The sequence below is a fragment of the Cyprinus carpio genome, chromosome A18 (genome assembly GCF_018340385.1).
Source record: "Cyprinus carpio isolate SPL01 chromosome A18, ASM1834038v1, whole genome shotgun sequence".
NCBI lineage: Eukaryota > Metazoa > Chordata > Actinopteri > Cypriniformes > Cyprinidae > Cyprinus > Cyprinus carpio.
Genome location: NC_056589.1, coordinates 14,870,437 through 14,882,936, shown reverse-complemented (window position 1 = coordinate 14,882,936; position 12,500 = coordinate 14,870,437). Strand labels below are relative to the sequence as shown.

The 12,500-nt window shown below is 37.0% G+C and overlaps 1 protein-coding gene across 1 annotated transcript in view; it reads left to right on the top strand.

Annotated features, from left to right (window-relative positions):
• LOC109109492 (protein jagged-1b-like) overlaps window positions 1-12,500 on the top strand; it is a 45,729-nt gene that overhangs the window by 5,801 nt on the left and 27,428 nt on the right. Inside the window, exon 2 of the mRNA XM_042775084.1 lies at window positions 1,935-2,252. Within this exon, the coding sequence (XP_042631018.1) occupies window positions 1,935-2,252 (318 nt within the window). The remainder of the gene's footprint in view (window positions 1-1,934; window positions 2,253-12,500) is intronic.

The following is a 12,500-nucleotide window of genomic DNA, read 5'->3' as shown; positions in this document are numbered from 1 at the left end:
TCCCAGGTGAAAAGAAAAAAAACGACAGTTGGAGAGAGCAAAATAGGAGCTGTGTTGTAAATGTGTTCCGCTCTGGGGAAAGAGGGACAGAAAAGAAAGATGTATTGATATAGAAAAAAAATGAAAAACAGAGAGCAAGGAGTTGAAGAGTAGGAAGTAACTAACACAAGGGAGTAAGGAGAGAAAGTGTGAGAGAAAGGCAAGACACGAGGAGGTAAATAACCTGTGGGGATAAGATAAGTTAAGTGAACATGCAGATGAAGAGGGTGATTACAGCACAGAAGAGGAATGTAGCTGTCCGTTTAGACACAGGGATTTCGCTTTGAATCAATGTTATCGTCTGCTCTTTCTGTCTTTATCTGCTTTCAGATACAAAGGCTACTACAGTCATTATCTGTCAGGATGAATGGGGTCTCGTGAGGATTATGTTTGTGTTGTTTGAAGGTTGTCAGATGTGAAGGAAACTTCATTAACTGTAAAAACAGGATGTGATGCTTTATTTGTGAACAGTAGGGCCTTTGAGCATTACTCTGAGCAAGTTCATCCGTTCATACAACCACAGTTGTATGAACACATCTTTTCTTTTCTGTTTTTGTGGTAATGCAGTTGAGTGCTTTTCAATCTCATGTCTTAGTTCACCCCAAAAACGAGAATTCTGTCATCATCTACTGCTGCTGAGCATCTGTGCCATATTTGAATGTGCGTAAACTCCAAGGACTTCTAAGAGTTGCAATACCATCCTCAAAACTAGCTCAAACAATAAAACCTATTATTGGCCAATTACTCCCTATTATAAAATATTATAATATTTTTAGAATGACATAATTTTTTTTTTTTTTTTTTAAATCTAGTCTGTGGGGTAAAACACTCCAGGGGGCATGGCTTAATTACTGTAGTTAGTTCTGAACATCAAATGTATATATTTATAGTATATAAATCTCAAAAACATAAAATATACAGCAAACGAAAGTAGACGATTAATTGGTTAAAAATTCATTCTGTCGTTTAACAAATATACATAAGTATTCTTATGCTTGGCTTCCCAGATAACAACAGAATCTGGGCCAAATCTGGCTTACATTTGGCACTTCTGGTTTGTTCTTGTTGTTTTTCACAGTTTTGGTTGTAAATGTTTGTGATTTTTAATTTAAATTTTTTATGTATGATAGATTCTGACAACTAAAACAAAAATCAGGCTTGTGTATTTATGATATCAATTACTACTTTCTTTGTTCAGAAACATAAGTTAATTAAAATGGTTGGCTATTTGTATGTTGTACGTTTCATATTTTTAGTAGCTTCAAACAGCAAAACTACAGCACTTCCAGTAGACTATTTTATGGAGCTGTCAACACTGGAAAATCCGACGGCATGCAATCAGTCGACGAACACTCTGTTCATATATATATATATATATATATATATATATATATATATATATATATATATATATATATATATATATATATAACTAGGCTACATGTTATTAAATTGTATATATAAAATTATTTATATATCTACACTAGTAGTCTACATATATCAATCAATATTCAGAAACAGGTGCCGCTCTGGCACTGACCCTGGGGAGCTCTGAAGTTTTTGCCAGATTTGGTGGTTGAGAACCACTGCTTTAAGCATTTCCGTTTACTAATAACAATCAATATACTATGATACATTTTTACAATCATATTCTGGCCTCAACAACAGCACTGATATTCTAACCTGCACCAGCCAACATCCAGATGTGATAAAACTGTTTTCAGAAAGCCAGTAACTGTGGAGAGTATGAACAAGCATCATGAGAGAATTTAAACTCTAAACTCCTTTGGAGGCTGAAAGTGTTGCTTCTCATCTTAATGACTTCATGCACTCTGTCACTTCAGTTTTCCTGTTTGTTTTCCATATTTTAACCTTTCTGTTTTGAATTCTCATAGGTTGTGTGTGCGGTGGGCACATTTGAGGTGCAAGTTCGACAATGGCTAAACCCTCTGGGCTTTCTACAAAGTGGTCAGTGCTGTGACCCCCAGGCCAGTGGGGGGCAGCACTGCTCATCAGCTGATCAGTGTGACACCTTCTTCAAGGCCTGTCTGAAGGAGTACCAGGCTCGGGTTGCACCAACCGGCACCTGTACATATGGCACTGGCAGCACACCTATCCTGGGTGGCAACTCCCACACCTTACATCACCATGGAAACGAGGGAAGCGACAGCAGAAATGGACGAATTGTTATCCCATTTAAATATGCATGGCCAGTGAGTACGACTCTCATTTATTTATCCACTAATCAAACATCATTTCTTTATACTTCATGTGTTGTTGAAACCTTTGCCAAAGATTGCTCGGAAGACACTTGGATAATGTGCACGTTTTTCTGATCTGTTATAGAGACAGTTGTACATGTCTGAACATATCAGGGGGATATTTTCTAAAGGGCAGCTGTCATGTCACCATTACGCTGTCTCAGTTGCCTAGACATCACTTCTGCTGCCCTTATAATGTCAGTTTTTGAAGGTAATCTGTGGAATTTACAAATATAATTGATGGAAAATGACAAAAAAGACTACACAAGTTTCCTGAATATATTCCCACTTCTGCCACTGGTTGAAAAATACTTTAAATACATGTAAGATACACCACCCAACACACTGGTTGAGCCAATGGAAAATGGGGAAAAACAACCAAATTTAATGGATGAGCCAGTGTTGCTCATGACAATGGTTTGATAGCACTACAGAGTCAAAGTATTTACATTTTTGAAATCAGCTTACAAATATCTTACCTAAAATTGTCTCCGTATGTTGAAGGTATAGTTCACTCAAAATTAAAATTTCATCATTTACTCATTCTCATGTTGTTTCAAACCCAGAAGACTTTCGTTCATCTTTAAAACTCAAATGCAGATATTTTTAATGAAACGGTTTGTAACGTTTATGGAGACACTGTAAAAGAAATCAATATGAATCGAGCAGTTTAAGTTCTTTGAGATGACCCAACAGATTTCATTTAGGCATTTATGTACATATTAACACTGACCAACGTGCAAACAAGGAGCACATCAAGTATAGTAAATGTGAGCCCAAACCATTGAGGTTTAGTATCTGCCAAATAGATAAATATAAAAGTAAAGCAAATATATTCTAAAAAATTTGGTACAAGAGAGCGTTCAACATCAGCCACTTATGAGGTTCCATTTCCGTTAGGATGCTTCAGTTAGGATGTGCTTCTCACACCTCTCACATCTCTCACAAGCACATTTCAGCTGCAAGAACAAATCACATTTGTTGACATGCGTCAAGGAAGCATTTTCCTTTACCATATGTGATGAACTTTATGTATGTGTGTTGATTAATGTATTGAATAACAACAATGTGGTGAATAAAAGCCTAAATTAAGTATGTTCATATGAAGCATCATCATGTCTCTTCAGAAGATTGAATTAAATCGCATGGTTTGAATGTTTTTATGTATGTATGTATTAATTAATTAATTAATTTTTACTAAGCCTTTACAATCTTTTTGAAGCGTCAAAGTTTTGGTGTAATGGATTTTCAAGGGAGAGACAGAAATCTATCAAGTTTCATTAAAGTGCCCCTATTATGGGTAATGAAAGGTTCATATTTTGGTTTTGGGAGTCCCCAACAACAGGTTGAGATGCATGCAAGGTCAAAAAAACACTTTCATTGTCTTATAATATGCATTTATTTTTACCTTATTTGCTCAACGACTCCAAAGTGATTCGCTCAACGAATTATTTTTCCAAACCCCTCCTTTGCATGATGCTTATCTGCGGTGATTGGAAAGTGATTCGCTCAACGAATTATTTATGCCTGTAATGCCTGATAAAGCAGTGTTTGTGAGCACAGTGCTGCTTTGTGTACAGCTGTTACCAGGGAAACTGCTATTTTTACTGCTCCAAAAGCTGCACCTAGTGGCAAGAAATGAATTTGCATTTTCAGTCAGACCAATGCAAAAAGACCAACAAGTGGCCGCACAATATGCTAATGTTTCATGTTGACATCAACATGGCTTGGGATTCATTTTAAAAACGACTACTTTCAATGATTCATAGTTGACTCTTTCTTTTGAGAGACAATAACTTGTGCTTTCAAAAATGAATGAAAGTCTTGTGTGTTTGGAATGATGGTGAGTGAATGATGACAGAATTTAAATTTTTTGGGCAAATTAAAAACTTGTTTGCCTCTATCCACTTATATAGCAATTTTGGATCACACCCTTAAAAGTGGTTTCCTTAAACCTATGTATATAAGCTGCCATGCTGTTTTATTAACTTGCTGATAGGGAAGTTTTCACTTAACCTTGATCTGACCTCAGTGGCACTATGCCGAGCATATGGAGGTAGTAATGCTGTCTTACTGTTGGCCAGACGGTGGACGTGCTGTGCCAGTGATCTTTACTGAACCTCGCTGTGAGTGATGCGGTCAGTGTTTGGCTTTCTCCAGCCTGGGTCTTTAAACTGATTACACACTTATTGATTTCAGTGGATAGATAGTGTGTGTGTGAGAGAAAGAGGGAAAAAGATGAGGGTGAAAGATTGTAGCACAACTTTTAATTTTTATCTATTGGTGTTGTAGTGGCTGAAGATAAAGAATGTTCTTTGTAACATAATGAGTATTGTTCTGGTCCTCTGATTTGAAAAGCTGCATTCAGAGAGTGCTGATATTTTGTGTAATGTCACTGGGACATTTCATTGTCTCTCTGCTTGTCTGTGTTTGCAACATACCGATCCATACCAACATTTTAACCAAAACCATTTCATTGATGGACCAAAAATAAACAAAATATTTGGTCATATTTTGTCTGAATCAGTTACTCAAAATTTGTCTTGTTTATTGAGGTGTCACAAACACAACGTCACACTTGCAATCTTGCTGTTGTGCTGAATATCAGCTTGACCAATGAAAATTAATCGGTTATGAATCACAGAATTGTTTTTCGATTGATTAAACCAAACCTTAACATAGCTTGTTTATTTAATATTGTCTTGACTAGAAAATGTGTCTTTCTTACTCTCCCTCTGTGTTTCATCATTTTCTGGCTGTTTCTTTCGTAGAACATATTTACTCTCTCTTATTTTCCAGACAAATTGAGATCACTAGTTTCTACTGTCTGCAGTAATAGAGCAGACACTATCACTACAAACTGACTATTAATCGTGACTTAAAAGCAAATCTTTAATTAGACCATTATGATTTAATACTGGTGTGGTTTTTTATTACAATTTTTCAACTTCATACAAACTCAAAGAAAACAGAAACATAAAAGAGGGATGCCCAAGGCCCCAAGAAGGAAACCAACTCTATTGTTTGTGTTGTGGTTGAGATCATGAATGTCTTGTCACTATGCAAAGTCATCACACATAATACCAATCTTATCATCAGAATCTAAAGGGAGTGGTTGGCATATCAAACTCTTCGATGAGTCACAGAAACCCCCAATAACAGAAAGATGAGTCTAATGACCCACATATCTCTCATGTAAAATATTACAGTATACTCTTGCTGTAATTACTTTCTACCATGGTGCTGCATTACAACCAGCTTCAGGCCTCAGAATTCCTTCAAAATAACTTGCCAGCTGTAGGAGACTGGCAGTGAAAGTAGGCCTATTATTTTATTTTATTTTTTATAAACTGTTGAATGAATGATGACGTTTCTTTGAATCTTGGCATCCTAACAGAAATGGAACCTCATACTGATGTTGAATGCTCTCTTTTACCAAAATTTTTTTGCATACATTTGCGTTACTTTTACATTTATCTATTTGGCAGATACTATTATCCAAATCGACTTACACCGCAGGTATACAGTGTGTTACCAAGATAATGCACACATCAAAACATTTATAATTGCACGAATTCATGCAAATGATAGGCCAAAAATGTAAACTGGCAGCTAATGGCAGCGATGTCTGTTTCTTCAGTACAATCCACATGTACGGCCAAAAGTATGCAAATAAACAGCACACCCAAATATTGAGTACATTTTTTTATTTGTTGTGATAGTATCTCAGTCCAGATTATGTGGAAAAAATTTAATAATAATGTAGTACTGTAAAAATTAATTTTACACTACAAGTTACAATGCTAATATTTATGTCTTGATTCTTTACTTTCAATCATTCGTACCTTTGAGCTTTTAACACTTAAAATCCACAAGACTTAAATTTGGCAGAATTCTGCTAAAATGCTGTAAACTTCTGTCTACAAAAATGTTGGAATTTATGCTTATGTGTGAATAAAGTAAACCCAGCGCATGATGCATTCGCAAATGCACTTTTAACTCTCAGCACAAGCAGCAGAGATGCTGCATTTACAGTGAACTGAGCCACTCTGATATTCTGAATAAAATGGATCTTACTGCAATTATCATGCAGCCCCATTTATCTATTTATATTTCTGAGTGGATGCAATGTAGATAAGCATGTGTTAAAGTGTGTGAGTGTGTATGAGTATGCTGGGCTGTTTAATCTATGAGTGTGAGAAAATTCTGGAGGAAAACGGCTGTCTGGATCAGTTTCAGGGCAGGGCTGAAGGGTGAGGGAGAGAGAGTGAATGGATTTCTGTGGGCATCAAGGGAGTGAAAGAACCATATTATCTGTCCATCTTTGTGTAGTGGTTCAGGTGGAGGGAGGGAGGGAGGGGGGTATCAGGATTCCACAGCCTCAGGTGAGAAGACAAACAGGTGAGCGCAGGTATTACGACGAAAGGTGAGCCGCTCTGTCTCTGGCTTTCTTCTTTTCTCTTCTCTTCCACTCGCTTTCTGATCCTCTCAGCCTCTCGGTTCACACTGTAAGTGTCGGTTCCTGAGTGATGACCCACACAATGTGTTTCAACGTTTAACTGTGTTGTCATACTGTAACGCATTGTGGCTCCTCCATTGTTTAGTGTTTCCCGATTAATGGTGTCGGGATCGAAGCTGTTGGCCTTCATGTGGTCGCACAGTAAATGAGATCATCATTCTCCCTTTCTTTCGTTGTCACAAGAAAAGAAGAGATGAGGGCGTCTGTGATCAGGATGAATGGGTATGGAGAGGAAGTGGATGTGTGTGAACTCTAGATTGTGGGGTTTGGGAATCATCGTTTTGTGTTGATGTCTTTAGTGGCGAGGTTATTACCTAAATCTAACGCCACAAACACTGGGGCGTTTACAAGGCAGGGGGTCAGATGATCTGGAATGACGGGAGGTGAATTGGAGTTCTGTAGGTGACTACAGCTCAGAGATTTGAATAATCATCATCTCAATACAAAAAAAGACAATTGAATAGCATGCATCTATACTTTTTTTTAATACCTGTATTTTGAATTATGTATTGCATTGTATTGTGTTTTAGGGTTGAAGAAAATGTCCGTAAACTGAACAGATAAGGACATTATCCATTTTTCTACAGCTTTTTTTCCTTACAGTGCCGTTGTTGTGTGTTCAATTTCCTGCATGTTGCTGAATTTAAGTGAGTGTGATAACCAAGTCTTGAAGATTATCTGATGAAGACTGGATTTGTACCCTCTAAGATATTTAAAGCAATTTATCACTGTCCCAACAGGGTGCCTGTGTTCATGATCAGCAGTTTCATGGAGCGCCTTTTATGGGCTGGATTGTAGTTAATCTACATCATTACTTGATTTAGCTTTATTATTATTATTATAACATTTGCCCTAAAGCAGCCTGAGGTCGCACACTTTATTCCCTAGTAACCCTCCACCTCATTAATCACACACACCTGAGATCAAACCTCAGAGCAGATTTGATTAGAGGCCCACAGCCTTTATCAACTAGGAAACTAATTTTAGTAATGTGGCATTTAGCTGACACTTTACCCAAACTTTTCTTTTGCTTATTACAGAGAAGGTTCCTCTGTGTGACCTAGGGTTAAGTGGATGGCTGAATGAATGAATGAATCTCATAGAAACATGTCTGGATCATAATTTCACCCTAAAATCAAAAGAAAAGTATAATAAATTATATTATGCATAAAGACAATGAAGCCACCTTTCATGACAATTCCCACTAACGCCAATGATGATCGTTAATGGATTTTTATCCTGTTAGGACACAATGATTTGTTCCTCTGCATCACCCGTGGTACACTGCATGTTTTAGGCATTTTAGGCAAATTTTACAGGAATGCTAAGGGGTTAATGTCAAAATAATAAATATTGATGTGTAAATATGTATGTGTATCTTGCTGACCCCATACTTTTTAACGGTAGCGTATAATCTTTTATTTAAATTTTACAGGAATGCTAAGGGGACCATTATAAATTCTTCTATCAATTCCTCTTCTACTAAAGCTGTAATCCTTAGCTTTAACATGGGCAAACAAATGTACCTGAAGGGGATATGGCTGGTTAAATGGAGTGGGCATGTCCAGACTTGATCTCTGCCTGGGCTTATGAGTCCCATCCATCAATTAAATTGTAAAAAGCGATTTATCCATGACTCAATGTCAATTCCAATGAGCAAATTCATAAGATTGAATCTGAATGAAAGAAAATTCACCCATGGGTTTTTGTGGAAATGTTTCAGTCACAGTTCATTAGAAGAAACTGTATTAAAACTAGTCCTGAAATAATGGCTCTGTGAGCTGTGAGAGCGTTGTAGAGGCTGTGTTGATGTGGTCTCATAGTCAAAACAGTTATTAATATAGCTGTGTTGTGTTTACTTAGGCTAATGTTGACAAATGTTGACTTCATACTAGCTAAAATGATGCCAGCATTCTCTTTGAAGAGGTCACGGTTTACAGACATACTGTCGTTGGCAGGAAAAACACACCCATGAGCCGACTCAATTACACATGGGAAAAAATATCGACTGGTTCTTGTAAATTTACATCTAAACAGTGCTTATTTATCTGTATACTGTATAATATGATGTATGTGCTCTGTTTTGTGATTATTTACAGTATGTGTATGTGTGTGTGTGTGTTTGAGAGAGAGTATGAGAGAGTGTCTCCAGGATGTTCTGTAAACTGATCGCCTTCTATTATGTCATGTTGTATTTTGGAGAGTTTCAGCACTCACTTACCTGGACATTCCTGCTGCCTGGGAACCAGAGAAACTCATTTACTACAGGGACACAGAGAGAGAGACTTCTGTCTTTCTTTCTCTATGTTGACTTCTATGACCATACCTGTGCAGTCATGCAGATAGCCTAATGTATATCGTGCAATTGTTTCAAGACCATTTTGTCTCTCTGTGATGTGCTGGCTTTTTTATTTTAGCGTACATCTGTATGCAGACTCACAGCATCTGAAAACACCTGTAAAGACAGCAGTCACATACAAACACGCTTTGACTCAACGACACGCCATTCTATTAACATTCATTCGCATACGTGCTAAAGATAAGATCCTAGCCTTGGGACAGTATAGAGTTGGGGGACACTGGGACATTGTGCTCTCATTTGTGTGCAAACTGGATTGAAGTGGGAGTTTGCATAAAGGAAGAGGGGATGTTCTTTTTCTCTTCTCACCTTCAGTCAAAACGGGATAGAATTTAACTGTATATGTGCAAAGTTTTGGGAGTGAATCCTCCACATTCTACAAAAGTACAGAATAAAGGAGTCACTCCTAAACTGCAATGGTTTACGCTGACATAACCACATCAACATTTCTCCGCCTTCTAGCTGTAAACTATAAGCAAAGAAAAAAAAAATTGATTAAGTGCTTGAAAAAGGACTGACATCAAAATGTTGCTATATTGATAAATATTTTAAAATTAAGAAATTAATTAATCAAATGCAAGCTAATTACGCTCACAAAGATAGATGTAGAATTACAAAAATGTGTTTATAAATTGAAATTAAAATTTATTATGTTATTTTAAAAAAAAAAGGGGTGGATAGGAAAAAGAGTGAAATACTGTAAAGGGATTCCTGAAAGCTCAGACAGAAAGACCGTGGATCTTAAAAAGGTGTTTTAGAAGAACAGGGAACAGGTTACAGGGGCACTGGTAAGATTAAGGAAACATGCATTCACCGGCCCACTGACTTGATAAATGATAATTTAATGCTCTACTGTATGTTCTTGTTATTCTGCTGTATCTTTTATTCATCCTTTTGGTCTATTCCCTGGCCTCATAATTTTGTCCTTTTCCAAAAGTCACTCATCCATAGCGTTTCACCCACGTTTGTTCTCTCTCTCTTTTCATCTACTCACTCCTGGGTGCTGCCTTATTAGCTGGACGGTGCTCTCTTGTCTTATCTACTCCAGTCCCACAGTTCCTTGTCCTTTATCAGATTCTCTTCTGTCTGATGCCGAGACTGTTACATATTAAAGAGCTGGGAGTCAGACAGAGGTTTGAGTCGGTGGAATTACTCTCAGTTTACTCTGACTGGCAGGTTGCTTTAATTGGTTACTCTCATTTAAACAAGACTTGTCATTTTTTCCTGTCATTTCATCACTGGTCTCGGTTTATCCTTTTCGACCCCTCCCTCTGTTATTAATTTGGACTCAGTTCCCAATTCAAGTGTTTTCCATTTCTTCCTCAGCTCCTGAAATACAGGTTTTGGCGTCCTGCATAATGAACTTGTGCGCTGAGGGATGCTATTTCCACATGTAATGGGGCAGGTCATTGTTTTCTGTGGCTCTGATTGGCAGGAGTGAGACTTCTTCTGACTTCTTCAGTGGTTGTTTCAGTTGTTCACTGATTCTTAAGGCTCCTTCAGAGAAATGAAAGAGATGCTGAGTGCAGATGACAAGCATAAGCACAATCAATCTCACAGGATACAGCATGGCAGGAATGTGTACTCTGATGATTAATATCTTTTTATGTAAACATATTTTGCAAATACAGATCCTCCCATTTAAGTTAAAGGGATGAATTTAGACTCACCATACACACTAGCTCTGTTCCAAAACCTGGTAAGCTGCCTCACTGCCTTCTAAAGTCCAGTTCATACTGCATCAACAGACACCGACTCACTGGTCAGGTTTTGTCAGATCAGTGTTACCCCCTCGGCATCTGTTAGCGTTAGTCTATGGTTGTTTTCATGTTCAATTGCAATTTGTTGGGTCATGGAATGACTAAAAACTGACGTACCATAATCTGGTGATTGTTGCGTTGGTCGCCATCTGTCGGCATAATGTGACTTAGTCCCTTACGATGACATCTCTATGATTATAAAACGTGTAATTTTGAATGCTCTTCATGGACAGCAACGCGTTGTATACACAAATATTTAGCTCTCTGCACAGGACTTACAATTAATTCCAATAGAGTTGGATTTTCCAATCTACTAGAATGAAATATATCTAAAAAAGTACTTACCAAAATCACATTTGAATAATATATTTCAAATAAGCAGCAAAATCTGACATATCTGTCCCTTAAATGTTTCTTTCTTATGCTCAAACAGTCTATTTCAGGATTGCAGTGCAAGTTCAGTTCAAAGTGTGCATCTCAGGACCCTAACTGTTTAAATTGGAAATTGTCCTTCTAATGGTAGATGCAGTGATGCGATGACTTAATTAGTTTTTTGAATATGTTGGTGAAAGCCTATGATGCCTTAAAATGTTGTCATCATAGGTTGTTCAGTAGGTTTTTGAGGAGAGCAACACATGCTAACCATGCTTTTTATGTGAACATGCCAGACGGGGTAATTTCCTGCAAAAGATAAAAGGGACCGCCCGCCCTGCCATGGGCCCTGTCAGCGAATGAGGAGGCCTCTTGTTTTTAGTGCTCAGAAATCACATACCTTTGTCAAACCAATTAACCCAAAAAGAATTTGACTTTGAGAGAGAGGGGAGGTGGGACAAAAAGGAGAGAGAAAGTGGAAGAGGGAGATTCAGGCTGCTTGTAATCATGTCTGGGATTAAAGAAAAACAATGAGAGAGAGAGAGAAATAAGAAGGCCAATATGAGGGGGCAGAAGGGGAAGGGGTCAGGGCCTCGGTATAGACGCAGTCATGTGTTTTACATTCTAATGTGTTTTAACAAGATTTTATAAATCTCTGTTCCTCTTCAATGTCTGGTTGAGAAAGTAAGTGGCAGGAGATTGACCAAAAAATGTAATGTGAGAAACTATCATGCTCAATATGGAGCTATAAGAACTGAAAAGTCCTGCCAGTTTTTTGACAATGTCAAATGTTTGTTTACTCCAGAACATACAAGTATATTAAGTGGACTACCTTGACCTATTTTTAGTGTGAAATATGTTATTGAAATGTTATTTGGACATGTGTTGTTAAACTATTAAAGATAAGTTCCATTAATTGAAATCTGAAATAAAATAAAAGCTGAAATAAAATAAAATATAAATATTAAGATGAAAAACGTACATTTAAACAAAAATTAGAAAGGCAATTAACTGATTCAAAATATTAATAAATACTTTAATAAATAATACTAAAATAACAAACTTTTGACAAACTTGTTTTGGAGATTTTGGTGTTTCGCCAATTATTATTATTTTTTTTTTTTATTGTCTTACCTATTTTTTTTTTCTAAATTGATCATACACACTTTTTTTTTTTTTTTTTTTTTTTA